Below are 15,741 nucleotides of genomic sequence, written 5' to 3' on the forward strand. Positions count from 1 at the left end.
TGCCCCTCTTGCTTATGTTTTCTCTCTTTCTGTAAAATAAAATAAATCTTGAAAAGAGAAAAGAAAAGAACCATCAAACTCAGAATTCTATACGCAGTAAAAATACCCTTCATTAACAGAGGCTTAAAAAAAAAAGACATTCTCAAAAAGAAGAAAACTGGAATGCCTGGGTGGCTCAGTTTGTTAAGCATCTAGGTCTTGATTTTGGCTCAGGTAATGATCTCAGGGTCACGAGATTGAGCCTCATATTGGCCTCTGAACTCAGCAGGGAGTCTGCTTGAGATTCTCTCTCTCCCTCTGCCCACCCCCGCTGCCCCCCCCAGCTCTCACTCTCTCTAAAATAAAGAAATCTTAAAAAAAAAGAGGAAAACTAAGAGAACACATTGCCAGTAGATCTGCTATGAAAGAAGTGCCAAAGGAAGTTCTTTAGATGGTAGAGAAATTATACTAGAAGGAAATATGTTATTTCAAGGATAAAGGATGAGCAACATAAACAGTAAATAAATATCTTAAAAATTAAAAACAGAACTACTATATGAAAAAAAGAACTACTATATGATCCAACAATCCTACTTCTGAGCATATATCCAAAGGAAACAAAAACATCCTGTTGAAGAGATATCTGCACCCCTAAATTCATTACAGCATTATTTACAATAGCCAAGATATGGAAATAATATAAGTGTCCATCAATGGATGAATGGATAAAGAAAATATGACATATATACACAATGGAATATTACTCAGCCTTAAAAAAGAAAACCTACCATTTGTGGCAAGATGGGGGGCATTATGCTAAGTGAAATAATTTAGAGAAAACAAATACTGAAAAAAAAAGAAAACAAATACTGTATGATTTCACATAAATGCAGAATCTAAAAGAAAAAGTGAAACTCATAGAAAATGAGATTACATATGTTGTTACCAAAGGCAAGAGGTGGAGGGAGGGGGAATTAGATGAAGGTAGTCAAAAGGTACAAACTTCCAGTTATAAGAAAAATAACTACTGGAAATATAATGTATAGCATTATAAATATAGTTAACACCGCTATATAGCATATTTAAAAGCTGATAAAGAAGTAAATCCTAAAAGTTTCCATCACAAATTTGTATTTGATGATGGATGTTAACTAAACTTAACTGTGTTAATCACTTCACAATACATATAAGTCATCTCCTCACGCTCTACACCTTAAACTTATATGTCAATTATTATTATATGTCAATTATGTCTCAATAAAACTGGAAAAAATAGTAAATATCTGGACAAATAGTATATTCTTCTCAAGTTCTTTAAAATATGTTTGATGTTTGAAAGCAAACATGTTTTTTATATTTATATATATATTTTTTAATTGAAGTTCAATTTGCAAACAGGATGACAGTGCTCATCCTGTCAAGTGCCCCCCTCAGTGCCCATCACCCAGTCACCCCATCCCCCTGCCTGCCTCCCCTTCCACCACCCTTTGTTTGTTCCCCAGAGTTAGGAGTCTTTCATGTTTTGTCACCCTCTCTAATTTTTCCCACTCATTTTCCCTCCTTTCCCGTATAATCCCTTTCACTATTTCTTATATTCCCTGTGTGAGTGAAACCATATAATGATTGTCCACCTCCAATTGACTTACTTCACTCAGCGTAATACCCTCCAGTTCCATCCACTTCAAAGCAAATGGTAGGTATTCATTCTTTTTAATGGCTGAGTAATATTCCATTGTATATATAGACCACATCTTCTTTATCCATTCATCTGTCGATGGACATCGAGGCTCCTTCCACAGTTTGGCTATTGTGGACAATGAAAGCAAAAATCTTAACATTAGGGATCCCTGGGTGGCTCAGCGGTTTAGTGCCTGCCTTTGGCCCAGGGCCTGATCCTGGAGACCCGGGATCAAGTCCCATGTCAGGCTCCCTACATGGAGCATGCTTCTCCCTCTGCCTGTCTCTCTGCCTCTCTCTGTGTCTCTCATGAATAAATAAAATCTTAAAAAATAAATTCTAAAAAAAAAAAAAAAAAACCTTAACATTATCTGATGGGATTTCCAGCATAGGTAGATGTAATGTATGTAACAGCTACAGCATGAAGCCAGGAGGATAAAATGACCTATATGATGTTCGGGTTTCTGTATGGCATTTGTAGTGGTAAAATATTAATTCTAAGTAGACTGAAAAGTTAGCATGTATATAGTAATCCCTATGGAAAACACTGTACCAAATTGTACCAAGAGAGTAAAAAACTCAATATATGTTAGAATACTAAAAAAATAAAATAAAATAAAAAATAAATAATCCAAAAGAAGGCAGAAGAGATGAACAAAAACAGAACAAACAAAACAAAATTGTAGACCTAAATCCAAATATACAAATAACTACACTAAATATAAATGGTCTATACAAACTAATTAAAATACATAGATTGTTAGATGGATTTTTTTTTAAAGACCCAATTATCTGCAGGAAACCTACTTTAAAATAATGGTATAGGTATATTAGAAATAAAATAATAGAAAAATATATTCCATGAAAATATTAAAAGAAAACTGGAATAGTTATACTAATATCATACAAAGATAATCTCCAGGGATAAAAGAGACACCACGTAATGAAAAAATAATTTATCCTATGACAATACAACAATGCTAGATGTTCCTAATAGCAGAGCCTCTAAATGCATAAAGCAAAAACTGATAGAACTCTGAAGAGAAAAATGGATAAATCTATACATATTGTTGAAGACATCATTTTTTCTCTCTCAGTAATTGGTAGAACAAGCACAGAGACAACCAGCAAGGATATAAAAGAAATACTGCCACCAATCAACTGGATCTAAGTGACATTTATAAAACACTTCACTCAATAAATACACTTTCTTTTCAAGTGCACAGAGAGCATTCATCAAGATGGGCCATATCCTGAATCATAAGACAAATGTCCCTAAATTTAAAATAATTAAAATCATACATTATCATACATAATCTCTGACCATAATGGAATTAAACTGGAAATCAATAACAGAAAGATGACTGGAAAACCTCCAAATGTTTAAAAATTAAACAATATACTGCCAAATAATCTGCAGTTCAAAGATAAAATCTTGGGAGAAATTAGAAAATATTTGGAAGTAAACAAAAATGAAAATACAACATATCAAAATTTATAAGATGAAACAAAAATAGTACTTAGATATTTATAGCATTAGATGCTTATATGAGAAAAGCATAAACAACATGTGCAATATAAAAGCCATAAAAAAGAAAGTGGGTGTGGTAAAATTAATATTAAATTAAATAGAATTCAAAGCTCAAGGCTTTCACTAGGGACAACAGAGATGTTAAAATGATACTTAATAAAAATATACACCAGGCATTATTCTATTTTTTTCTTTTGCTGGGCATTGCTCTAAGATATTTTTATATACTAACTCATATAATCCTTACAATAATTCTATGACTTAGGTAATTTTATTATTGTCACTTTGTGCATGGAGAAACTGAGGACAGAGAAGTTAGGAAAGCAATAGAACCAGGATTTAAACCCAGTATTTATGCTCTCCATTGCTACACTCTACTGAACAAAACGCATGTTAACTTTTGGGGCACCTGGACGGCTCAGTCAGATGAGCCTCCAACTCTTGGTTTCTGCTCAGATGGTGATCTCAGGGCTGTGAGATCAAGCCCCTCAGTGGGCTCCACACTCCATGGGGAGTCTGCTTGGGATTCTCTCTCTCCCTCTGCCCCTCCTCAACCTCTCTGTCATAAATAAATAAATAAATAAATAAATAAATAAATAAATAAATAAATAAATATTAAAAGAAACAAAACAAAACAAAATACGAGGGCACCTGGTGATTCAGTAGGTTAAGCAACTGCCTTCAGCTCAGGTCATGATCCCAGGGTCCTGGGATCAAGCCCCACATAAGGCTCCCTGTTTCCTCCCACTCCTCCTGCTTGTGCTCTTGCTCTCTGTCAAATAAATAAATAAAAACCTTTTAAAAATAAAAAATAAATTAAAAAAACAAAATTTAAAAATGTTAGCTTTTGTTCATCTAACAATAAAAAAGACTATTAGAAATCCAAGGAAAAGTAATAAAACTAAAACTTAAAAAAAAAACTTTAGTGAAGTTTTAATATACCTCTTTTAGTAAGTCAATACATCAAGCAACAGAAGGTAAATATAGGGGTGCCTGGGTGGCACAGTCGGTTAAGCATCACACAAGTTTCAGTTTGGTGATGGTTGCAGGGTCCAGAGATCAAGCCCTGTGGTGAGCTCGACACTCGGGGAAGTCTGCTGAAGATTCTCCCTATACCTCTCTCCTAGCTCCTGCTCAATCACGCACTTCCCCTCTCTCTCTCTTTCTTTCTCTCTCTCAAATAAATGAAAAAGTCCTAAAAAAAAAAATAGGAGGGGGAGGAGGAAGAGAAGAAGAAGAAGAAAATGTCTGGTGGCTTAGTTGGTTAACTGTCTGCCTTTGTTTCAGGTCATGATCCCAGAGACTTGGGATCAAGCCCTGGATTGCAGGCTCTCTGCTCAGTGGGGAGTCTGCTCCTCCCTCTGCCCCTCCTCTCCACTCGTGCTCTCTCTCTGGCTCTCTCTCTCAAAAAAATAAAATCTAGAAAGAAAAGAAAGAAAAAGAAAGAAAGAAAGAAGAGAAAGAAAGAAAGAAAGAGAAGAAAGAGAAGAAAGAAAGAAAGAAAAGAAAGAAAGAAAGAAAGAAAGAAGAAGAAGAAAGAAAGAAAGAAAGAAAAGAATACAGAGGGTTGTTTGGGCAGCCCAGGTGGCTTAGCGGTTTGGTGCCGCCTTCGGCCCAGGGTGTAATCCTCTCAGCTGTAATGAACCACTGGGCGGTGTGCAGTGTGAGCTATTAAAAACAGAGCTGGGGATCCCTGGGTGGCGCAGCAGTTTGGCGCCTGCCTTTGGCCCAGGGCGCGATCCTGGAGACCCGGGATCGAATCCCACGTCGGGCTCCCAGTGCATGGAGCCTGCTTCTCCCTCTGCCTGTGTCTCTGCCTCTCTCTCTCTCTCTGTGTGACTATCATAAATAAATAAATAATTAAAAAAAAACAACAACAACAGAGCTGGCTGTGAAAGCTCACATCCAGTCCTTTGCAAAGGCTTGTACTTTCATTTCTCTTGAGCAAATGCCTACAAGTAAAATATCCGGGTCACGCGCTATGTCTTTATTTAGCATTTTAAGAAACCGCAACACTGTCTTCCACAGTGGAGGTCATCACTCCCACCGCCATCGGGGGTGTGTGAGAGTTCCAGGTGCTCCATATCCTCACCAGCACTTCAATGGTAGAGCCCTCTTTTATGAAGCCATTTTAATGAGTGTAAAACAGTATCTCACAGTGGCTTTAATTTGCATTCCTAGATGTCTAATGATATTGAATATTGTTTCCTGTGCTCACTGGACGTTCACATACCTTTGTTGGATTGTGTGTTCAAAACTTTGACCTATTAAAAAAATTGGGTTGCTTCCTATTTATGGAGTTCCAATTTTGAGCCATGATTTCATTAACGCCGATCAACATCAGGTTGTCCTCTGTTCTAACCCTCACCTGGCCTCCGCCCAGGGGATCTAGAGTAAGCTCCAAACACCAGGGCCTGGTTCCCCACCATCCTTTGCTCAGTCCTTTCTTCCACAAAGGCTCCCTGCAACCCTTTAAACCAGTCAGACATCTATTACTGGGAATCATCTTATTGGGGATTCTCTGGACACATTGTTACCCACTCCCCACAAATTAAGCTGAGGCTTCCTTACATCCTGCCAATGCCAGTCTTTCTAGCCCTGCTGCTGAATAAATGAGTGAGTGAATGAAGGCCTCTTACCCAGTAGGAGAAGCCATCAGAATCTTTTTTGAGGATGATCACATAAAAAAAGAGGTTCATCAGAGAACCAGGTGGAGAAGAGCATTCCAGAAAGCGGGCCCCCGTAGGCCCCGTAGGCCCCTATAGTGGGAAGGGAGCATGGTTTGTTCACGAAACTGTAAGAAGGTCTGCGAGTGGGAGACACAGGGACAGAGGACACCAAGGGGGTATGTTTTTAGTCTCTCTACCAAGACTCCGGGCAAGATGGAAACTCCCAAGGTTTGAGGCCTAAGGGAAATGGAGATGATCATGATGGAGACCTTAAGCCTCCTTCTGGCTGCACGAGGAAGCAGAGCAGCCTCTTAAAGACACCGTCATAGCAGCGCGGGGGGGGGGGGGGGGGGGAGCACTCGGGGACCCAGCGGAGGCCCTGGCGGTGGTGAGACGTGAACAGAAACAAAGAAAACAAAGAAAACTCGAGGGCGAAGATGAGGAGGCCGGACCGCTGGCGCGGGCGGGGGGCGGGGAGGGCGGGCACCCCCGGTCTCGGATCCTGGCGGGAAGGATGGACGGCGGGAGTCTCCGGGTTGAGGGAGCCCAGGGCGCCCGGGCTGCGGGTCCCGAGGCCAGCGGGCGGGGCGGGAGGCGTGGCCCGGGGAGAAGGGGGCGGGCGCCGTGGTCCGAGGCGCAGGAGGCCCCGACGGGGGGGCTCGCCCTGGGGCGCCGAGGCTCCCGGGCCCCGGACACGCGCGGGGACGCGGGCAGGAGGCGGCGCCGCGGCGAGGGCACACCCCGCTCCAGGCGGGCAGACGGGGCCCCGACGGGGCGTTCAGGGGCGGCAGAAAGGCGGCCTCGGGGCGCCGGGCGGGGCTGGGGGCCGGTGCGGGGGGCGCGAGGAGGCGCCGGGCGGCGCGGGGCGGGGGCAGGAGGAGGAGGAAGGCGGGCGGAAGAGGGCGCGGGGCGCGGAGGGGGGCCGCGGCGGGCGGGGCGGGGAGGGGCGGGGCAGGGGGAGGGGGTGCGCCCCGCGCCCCCGCCTCGCCTTCGCCTTCGCCTCCTTCCGCGCGGCCGGCGTTTCCGCTTCCCTCCGGGGCGCGGGCTGAGGGCGCGGGGCGGCGCCGGGCTCCCTGCGGCCGCCGCCATGTGGCCCCCGGACCAGGAGCCCGCCCCGGCCCCCGCCGCCCCGCCGCGCGCCCGCCGCCCCCCCGCCGGCGCCCCGGGGCCCGGGCTCCGCGCCCTCCTGCCCGCGCGCGCCTTCCTCTGCTCGCGCAAAGGCCGCCTCCTGCTGGCCGAGTCGGTGAGTGCGGGCGGGCGCCGTCGGGGCCGAGCGGGGCAGCTCGCGGGCGGCGGGGGCGCGACCCCGGCCCCCCGCTCCCCAACCCCGCGCCGCCCCCCGCCCGCCGACCCCGGCTGCGCCCGGGAGGAGCCGGTGGGCCTGGGCGGCTCTGGGCGCGGGCTGCGGGGCGGGGGCCGGGGGACTGGGAAGGGCCCCGGGTCGGGTGAGGCCGCACGCACGGCGGGGGCGCGAGCAGAGCCCTCCCGGGGGCCGCGGGCCGGGGAACGGGGGCCGGGGGCGGCCCGGCGGTGACTTCATCCCCCTCCGCGGCCCTCCCCGCCGCGATCCCGCCGCCCCGCCCCGCCCCCGCCCCCGCCCCGCCGGCCTCCTGCCCGCAACCCCCACCCCGGCCCGACAGGCCTTTGTCTCGGGGACGCCGCGCGCGGCGGGGCTGGTGCTGGGCCTCGGGCAGGGAGGGGGCGGGCGGGGCGGCGCGGGGGGGCGAGGTGCGGAGGAGCCCTCGGGAGACTCCTAGGCCGTCGTTATTCCCACTTTGCGGACAAGAAGGCTGAGGCCCGGAGCCTGGGGGACTTGACAGGTGGGCCACTCGCGGGCTGGGTGACAGCAAGGGTGAGAGGGGCATCAGAGGAAGGAGGCTTCTGCCCACACCTGCCCTTGGCGCGGGCAGGAGGGGACCTGGCTGCCACTCCTGCCCCTCGGGTCAGCCTGGAGGTCACGGCCCGGCGCCTGCCCAACCCCCAGGTGAGGCCACACTCCGGGGGGTCACCTCTGGTTGGCCGCCCCCGCCCTGCCCAGAGGTTGATGGGAAGCGCTTTTGCAGAGAAGCCTTAAGCCCCAGCGCCCCTCAGCCCACAGGAGTCAGGAATCCAGATCTAGGCGGTCCCACGAGTGGGGGGGGGGAGAACGAGGGGGGGGGAGAACGGCTCAGGGCTGACCCCAGGGGAGCCACGCTGGTCACCCCTGGCTGCTCCAGGCCTGAGAGGGGGAGGCTGACCGGGACAGGAAAGGGGAGGAAGCAGCCACAAGGAGTCAGGGAATGGGGGAGCAGGCGTGGGGGGGCTCCTCAGAATCTGGCTTTGGGGGTGGCAGGCAGGAAGGGGAAGGGCAGCAGAGGGGCCCCTGTGGAGGAGGCACAGCAGGAGCCCGGCGGGGGGCTGGGTCAGGGTCCCACGGCCTGGCTCTCCCTGGAGGCCCCTCTCTGTGCCTCAATTTCCCATCTGTTGAGTTGAACTCAGCTACCCCCGTGGGCTTGTTCAAGACAGATTCGGGTGCCCTGGGGACTCTCTGGGATCTCTGCGGCTCATTTGTCTAAGCAGCCACAGTGTTTCCTGTGGGGCACCCAGGAGTCCCTGCGGGGCCCCCTGAGCCCCCTCAAGCTACTCAGCCACGGTGACAAATCAGGACGCAAGACGGCCCACACTCGGGCAGGGCCACTTGTCAGCCAGCCCTGAGGCCACATGCCTGTCGCCAGGGCGCTGGGCAGCCACTTCACTGCCTGCGCCTCAGCTTCTCGTCTGCCAAGTGGGCCGTGAGCAGCACCTGTGCACAGGTGGCTGCGAGGCCGCCCCGAGCCTCAGCGGGCCCTGGCCAGGGGACAGCCCCCCATCTTGGTCTGTCCTGCCCTGCAGCGGACACCCCCAGGGCCGCAGCATTGTGGGGCATCGGTGCCCACCCACCGAGTGCGGAAGCCGGCCCTTGGGGGGGGCGGGGAGCTGCAGGGCTGCAGGGCTGGGCGAGTAGGCCCAGGGCCTGAAGCCTCAGTGAACACTCCCCTCCCAGGAGGCCTTGTTCCTCCTGGGGAAATTGGCAAACCTGTAGAAAACTCAGAGTTACACTGCTAAGGCCCCAACACCCACCGCCTGGATCGCACAGTTGTGAACATGTTGTCGGATTTGCTTTATCTCACGCATCTGTCTGGGCACCAGGTCGGTTTAGTGTTTGATGCAGGATAAATTGCCCGCACGGGCACCTTGCGACTCCGAACACTTCAGCACGCGTGTCATTAAAGTTCAAAATTCGTAAGCTGTGTTTCAGCTAAAATTCACATTCTTGGGTGTTGGGTGTAATTTGTAGAAACTGGTTCCTGCTCAGGGCGCCGCCTTTGAGACGTTTGATTTGCCCTGTTGGGCCCCATCTGGGTTGGATGGATTCTGCGGAGAGCCTGCTGGGGTGGGGGCTGGGGTGCAGCCTCCTGGGGGGCTGGGCGCATGTGGGGAGCTGGGGCTTGGAGGGGGGTGGCCCCGCATAGGGTCAGGGTGCAGAGCCGTGCCCAGGGGCACCGGGGGCAGCACAGGTGTGAGCCAGGGCCCGGGACAGGGTTCCAATCCTGGCAGTTGCAGGACCTTGGGCGGGTCACCTCCCCTGCTGGCACAGCCTCTGTCCCTGGATGCAGAGCCCTGGGGGCGGGCGTGCGAGGGGTGTGACTTTCCTTCCCTCACCTGCAGGGCCTCTCGTTCATCACCTTTGTCTGCTATGTGGCATCCTCGGCATCCGCCTTCCTGGCAGCGCCTCTGCTGGAGTTCCTCCTGGCCCTCTACTTCCTCTTCGCTGATGCCATGCAGCTGAATGACAAGTGGCAGGGCTTGTGCTGGCCCATGATGGTGAGGCCGCGCCCCGGGCCGGAGGGGGTGGCTGCGCTGGGGCCGTCGCCCTTCAGCGCGGGGGGTACTGTTTGCAGCTGCAGGCGGCGGCTCTCAGCGGCCCTGTGCCCCCCGCAGGCTGCCTCACCTCGCAGCCCCCCTTCCCCGCGCCGGGAGCCCCAGCCGGCGTCCTGGCCCTGGCCACCAGGTGGCGCTGGTGCTCTCAGCCGCGGGCATTCTAGCCCTTTCCACCGGAGCAGGACAGGCTAACCCAGGGCTAGCAGGGCTTAGCCAGACTTCAGCCATCTGGCAACTTGCCTGGTCCCCTGGGAGCCCTCAAAACCCCACCTCAGACTGCTCTGAGGAGGGACAAAAACGCTGCGATTGAACCCTGGTCTCGTGACTTCGTATCCAGTACACGTCCTGATGAGCTGCACTGTGTCCCCGTGTCTGGGGACAGGTGAGCAGAAACCAGGTCACGTAAATGGACCTGCCGCAAGTCTGTGGCACGGCGAGGCCCTTCGGAGAGCCAGCCGGCGGCAGGTGACCCGGTTTTCAACGTCTTTCTCACCAAAAAGGGAGCCCTGCATGTGGGCGAAGCCACAGGCCAAGCTGCAGCCTGGCCCACGTCCTGTTGTCCACCAGACAGGGCACGGCCACTTGGACCGGGCACAGGGCAGCCTCCGGGGACACCCGGGCAGGGGCAGGAACGGGTGGAGAAGGGTCAGGGAGTGCGGTGGGGCCAGGACAGGCCGGGAGCCCGGGGGATGCCAGAGCTGCGGGTCCGGGGAGTGCTCTGCTGTGCCCCAGTCCCGGGAGCCCAGGGCAGTGACCACGCCCCCCCTCCCCAGGACTTCCTGCGCTGTGTCACTGCGGCTCTCATCTACTTCGCCATCTCCATCACGGCTGTCGCCAAGTACTCAGACGCGGCTTCCAAAGCAGCTGGGGTGAGTAGCCCCCCGAGCCCTGGAAGGGGTTGCCCAGCGATGCCCCCTCAAGGTCACCCCACCCCTGGTGGAGCCCCAGATGCCCTTTGGACACTCAGTGTCTGGGGCAGAGTCTGTCCCCGCATAGGCCCTTGGACTTGCACGCAGGTCTCCACAACTGCAGAGTCCCTGAGCAGAGCGTCAGTGGGCCCCGGGTTGGGGGGCTGCTTGCCCACCAAGGCGACAGTGCAGTTTCCTACTTGCCGGTCCTGGGAGGCGGCTGTGCTCGTCCGTCCCGCCTGTTCAGCCGGTCAAGTGGGGCGGCGGCTTCCCTGCCTGTCCCGGGCCCTCGGCCCAGAGACTCCCAGCTCCCCGTGATGGGTGCCATGCGCCCTGTCCCGTCCCACAGGTGTTCGGCTTCTTTGCCACCATCGTGTTTGCCGTTGATTTCTACCTGATCTTTAACGACGTGGCCAAATTCCTCAAAGAAGGGGACTCCGCGGAAGAGAACACGGCCGACAAGGCGGAAGGTGGGTGGCCACCCCGCTTTTTCCCCGGGGACCCGGCTTGCCGACCCAGGGCTGTTGCTGGGGACCCTTCCCCCCGCCCCCAGGGATACTTAGCCAGTTTGAAGCTGGAGGAGCACGTCCTCCCCCAGGAGGGCAGGAAGCGTTGTCCGTCCCTTCACGGGGCACGGATCATGCAGCCAGCTGGCTTCCCGGGGCCTCTGCCTCTCCAGGAAGGGCAAGCTGAGGGCAGGCCTAGCACCTCTTCCTCAGTGGGACCTTCCCGGATGAGCCCCCAAGGCAGCCAGTCGCTGGGCTGCAGAGTGGCCACCTGCCCTGATCTCGTGCCCTGACCCCCCATGACACCTGCCCAGCGTCCTGGGCCCATGGCTCAGGGGCCAGAGAACCAAGCTCCCACCCTTCTCCACGGCGCCAGCAAACTCAGATTTATGAGCCAGCAGAAACCATCCTTCTGCTAAAAATATGAGGCTCCTCTCTCCCCGTCCTGGACTTGGACCAACCCTAGGTTTAACGTCCCTAGACATTTTCCCCAGGCCTTTGTTGCCTGCCTTGCGTTCTTCGAGATAACCAGTCAGCAAGTAGGAAGTGGCAGTGCAGACATGTATTTGAATATTGTGGGCTTTAATATTTGGAGATAGAATTTTTTTTTTTTTTTTTTTGGTGGTAAAATGATTCCTAGCTCATGTGTTAGAATGAATACAGCAAAACCACAAAATCCCACCAGTCTAGCCCTCGGCACAGGGCTAGGGGGTCAGGGTTTATGGAGGCTCTCAGAGCTCACCCGTGACCCCAACAGTATGAGGATTGACTGGGGCTCCAAGAGTCAGGGGTTGGCCAGGGAAGGGGGGTCCCTCCCTGAAAATAGCAGTTGGCACTGCGGCTGGAGCGAGAGGGTTAGCGACTTGAATGCTGTTCCTCCTCCAGAAGGCTCTACAGAGTACTCTGGGGTGCTGGGCTTCGAGGAGCCCTTGAGTCACACCTTAGGTAGGCCCTGAACATCATAAAATGTGTCTGATCACCATATAAAATTAGGATTCAGGCCAAGGGGATTGAAACTCTAAGGTGGCTGAAGAGAGGATTCCTGATTTTCGAGCATATTTGACTTTCTTGTCCCAGAATAATGGCTGTGCCCACTGTGCCCTGCTGAATTGCGGCAGGGTTTGGGGTGTGGATTTGCCACGCTGACACCCCCAGGGGAGAACAGCCCAGGGAGACCTGGGAGAGGCTAGAGCAAGGGCACGTGGGCACCCCTTCTGCGTGGCCGTGCCCTGGAGGTGACGGCGGCTGCCCATGCGGGGTCCCGGCCCGGGGCTCCAGCTGGAAACCCAGCCGGTCTCCCTGGGCACCCGGGCCTAGAAACTCCCGTCAAGCATCCCCTTTGTCTTCCTTCCAGAAGAGAATTCCGACTCTGACTCCGACTGAGGGGCGTCGGAGCCTTCAGCAGTGGGAGCTGCTGGCCACCCGGTGCCAGGCACACGATGCGCTGCTGAACGCGGCACCCGGGGTGTCGTGCACGTCGGGCCACGTGTCCTCGTGTCTGCCACGGACCTGAAGCCTTGTAAGCGCTCTGCCAAAAATAAGCACAAGGGGACAGAGTGGATGGAGCCTGCACCTCCGTCGCAGGGAGCACCCGGGGGGGGGGGGCACGCACTAGAAGCCACCCCGGGCCAACCTGCTGGGCCCCAAGGATTCTCGTTTGCATTTGGTGTCCCACTCGTGCCAGGCACTTTGTCGAGAACCATCCTTCCGAGAGTTCCTTCAGGGAGCACCAGTTCCCGCTTTACTTTGCAACAGGGAGAAAACCGACCTTTGCTCCCACGGCACCCCTAACAGGCGCCTGTCACGCTCCGGAGCCACATCTCGGGGACGGGGCAGCTGTAGGTTGGCTCACCGGGGCGCAGACCCATGTGCCTAACCGTGAACTCGCTGACAGCCTTCTGGGTGGCCCGGCAGGCCCGGCCGCACCCTCTTTCCCCGGGGCCCCCCGGCAGGCAAGGGGCCCGATGTGCCTTCTGTGTGCCCCCAAGGGCGTGTGCTGTGTGTGTATGTTCAACGGGATTTTGTAACTTTATGTAATTTTTTTTTTTTTTTACACAAAAGTAGTTTTTTACATGACACTTTCTGTGACCCAAAAGGCCTCACCTGGCCCTGTGTCTTGGGCATCTGTGACCTTTGTTCGTCTCTTGCATGTAAAAGCCACAGTGGATTAAACCAGACTATGTGCTTGCAGCGTACGTGTCTGAGAACCCTCAGCCCCAGGCGGCGCGCTCCAGGCCTGCGCAGCGCGGCCCTGTCCGCGGGGCGTCCCGACCGCTCCGGTTCAGCGGCCGTGCGCCTTGTGCCACCCAGGCACCCCGAGCGTCTGCCGCACGGGAGCACCCGCTCCTCACAACCCCGTGTCACGGCCCAGGAAACGAACAGAAGGTTCGGGGACTTGCCAGGTCCCCACAGCCCCTGAGGGGCTCGGGAGCCTCTCACTGGGGTGTCAGGATCAGTCCACGGCCCCCCTGAGGCAGCCGGAACCCGGGGCTCTCGTGGTCGGGCGCTGGCCGCACGGGGGCCTCGGGCTTGAAGCCCGGGGGGACGCCGGGGCTCCGTGCAAACGGCCCCGGCGCTCTGCCCCAGCTCTCGTGCACATTCGAAAATCTGCGTGACAGCGGAGTGTGCAGAGGCCGCGGGGTACACGGCGGGGTTCTGCTCCACGCAGCCTGACAGCCCGACCCCGGCGACGGAAGGCAGTGGGGGCCAAGAAGGAGACGATGCCACTTTTACGTGTCCATTTATTAAACAAGAACTCCTTCATGACAATTTAGTACAATATTTATTAGCGATTAGTGTTGAGAAAATTATTTCCCTCTACATACAAAAATACAGATTTGAACACTATGAAAACAATCAGCACAAGTACCATGAAAAATAGGTCCTTCCGAAGAAACGGGCAAAACCGAGGGCAATGTGAGGCTCTGTCTGCTGTCAGGGACAAACCACCAGGGGCAAAGGCTCTGGGGCCCCAGAACTGCTCCACGTGGACAGAGTCCAACCCACGAGCCAGGGTTCGAGAAGCCGGGAGCCCCCCCCCCAGCAGCATAAACCAATGCGTGCCGAGTGGCATCCCTCCGAATGCCCCACAGCTGTGTCCAAACTAGTAAAGGAAATAGACTTTTAAGAAGCAAAATGTCATAGTTGTTAAATTAACGTCGCCCCCCAGAAGTGCCACTGGGCCAAGTACCAGTGAAGAATCACTGCAGTTACCAGCCACCTGACTTGACTTCCTTCGTTAAAATAATTACGTAGTCTGACCCTTCCAAAGGACAAAAGAGAAGCTGTAATATCGTGTTTCAGTAAATCCATTCCTTCACTTTGCAACGGCTCAGCTAGTTTACTCGAGATTTTTCTTGACCAGACAGAACTCGCGTCCTACAGGGGTGGGAAAGCCAAAGGAGCAGCTAGCGGGTTAGCTAGGTCTTGACTTCATGGGGCTCCGCACAGCAGGGCACCTATTTTTGTCCAGGCAGAAAGCCAGAAAGGGCCACCGAGCCCACCGTGGGCCCCATGAGCCGATGTGAGATCTGAGCAGGCCAGCGGGCGGAGGGGGGCGCAGGGCCGGGGGTGGCCTGAGCCGTCCGCAGACGCCAGGCCCAGGACCGCCCTGGCCAGGCCAGGACACCGGGGCTGCGACACGGGGGCTCTGCACCGTCTCCGCCCCAGAGAGGGGAGGTCAGGGCACCGCGGACGTCCACTCTTTTTTATGAAACCACTTTCCTCTTTCTGTTTGAGGTGAGCGGTGGCTCCAAGTGACCAAGTGGTTTAAAAATGCCAAATGCAGTTATACGGATTCATAATTATTTCACAGAAATATACTCTTACTCTCAGACTGTTGAAATAAGCAGAAACAAATCACTGGGGAGAAAGCAGCAGAGAGGAGGCAGGAATAGCCAAGGTGGGTATTGTTTTTTTAATTTTTTCAAAATACGAAAAGAAGTCTAAAAGGGATAATGGCCAAACCTCAAAACCATCATTGCTAAAAGCAATATTAAAAGGACACAATCTAAAATCATGCTACAAAAATAGTGTCATCTGGTTTAACTAAATGTACATCTTTTTTTCAATTCCATGATTGACAAGTGTTTATGTGACTCACGCACAGAAGGCACCGAAGGTGAAGCAATTCTTATTTGTCTTAAAATATACAAAGACAGAATCACCTATTTTGGGGGAAAAAACATACAGTCATACCTGTAATAAATAGTTAAGTGTTTTTGCCACGGGTTCCTGAACCCCTACAAATCTCGACATATACAAATAGTTTCGATCCCTACATTCTTTCAGTGGGAACCATATCAAAATCAAGTTATTAAAAGCACTGGTTTTATCCACATACGTTAGTTTCATCATGAGGCAGGATTTGAAAGCTCATTTTTAAAATGGATTACAGAGTGAAAGCGCTGGAAGTAGGCAGCCCCCGTGCGGGTCGGGGCCAGCATGGAGGTCCATCAGGCCTCCCGCCTGCGTCCTCCCCGGGGGGCCGGCCCTTGGACCAACCAGTTCTCCCTTCAAGCCCTGATTATTTGCCTTTCTCGCTTCTGCAGAGAAGGGAACAGGCTCTCAAA

At 53.3% G+C, this 15,741-nt stretch overlaps 1 protein-coding gene across 2 annotated transcripts; it reads left to right on the top strand.

Moving 5' to 3' along the window:
• Positions 1 to 6,826: 6,826 nt before the first annotated feature.
• Positions 6,827 to 13,360, top strand: CMTM3 (CKLF like MARVEL transmembrane domain containing 3). 2 transcript variants are annotated; one of them, XM_055305983.1, is made up of 5 exons: positions 6,827 to 7,099; positions 9,544 to 9,699; positions 10,530 to 10,625; positions 11,014 to 11,134; positions 12,525 to 13,360. In XM_055305983.1, the coding sequence occupies exons 1-5, from the start codon at positions 6,944 to 6,946 to the stop codon at positions 12,551 to 12,553; spliced, it is 558 nt and encodes a 185-aa protein (XP_055161958.1). In that variant the 5' UTR covers positions 6,827 to 6,943; the 3' UTR covers positions 12,554 to 13,360. The 2 variants fall into 2 exon arrangements, with proteins under 2 accessions (XP_055161958.1, XP_055161960.1); XM_055305985.1 differs by lacking the exon at positions 6,827 to 7,099 and adding an exon at positions 8,237 to 9,024.
• Positions 13,361 to 15,741: the final 2,381 nt, after the last annotated feature.

This window comes from Nyctereutes procyonoides, unplaced genomic scaffold (genome assembly GCF_905146905.1).
Source record: "Nyctereutes procyonoides isolate TBG_1078 unplaced genomic scaffold, NYPRO_anot_genome, whole genome shotgun sequence".
Classification (NCBI taxonomy): domain Eukaryota; kingdom Metazoa; phylum Chordata; class Mammalia; order Carnivora; family Canidae; genus Nyctereutes; species Nyctereutes procyonoides.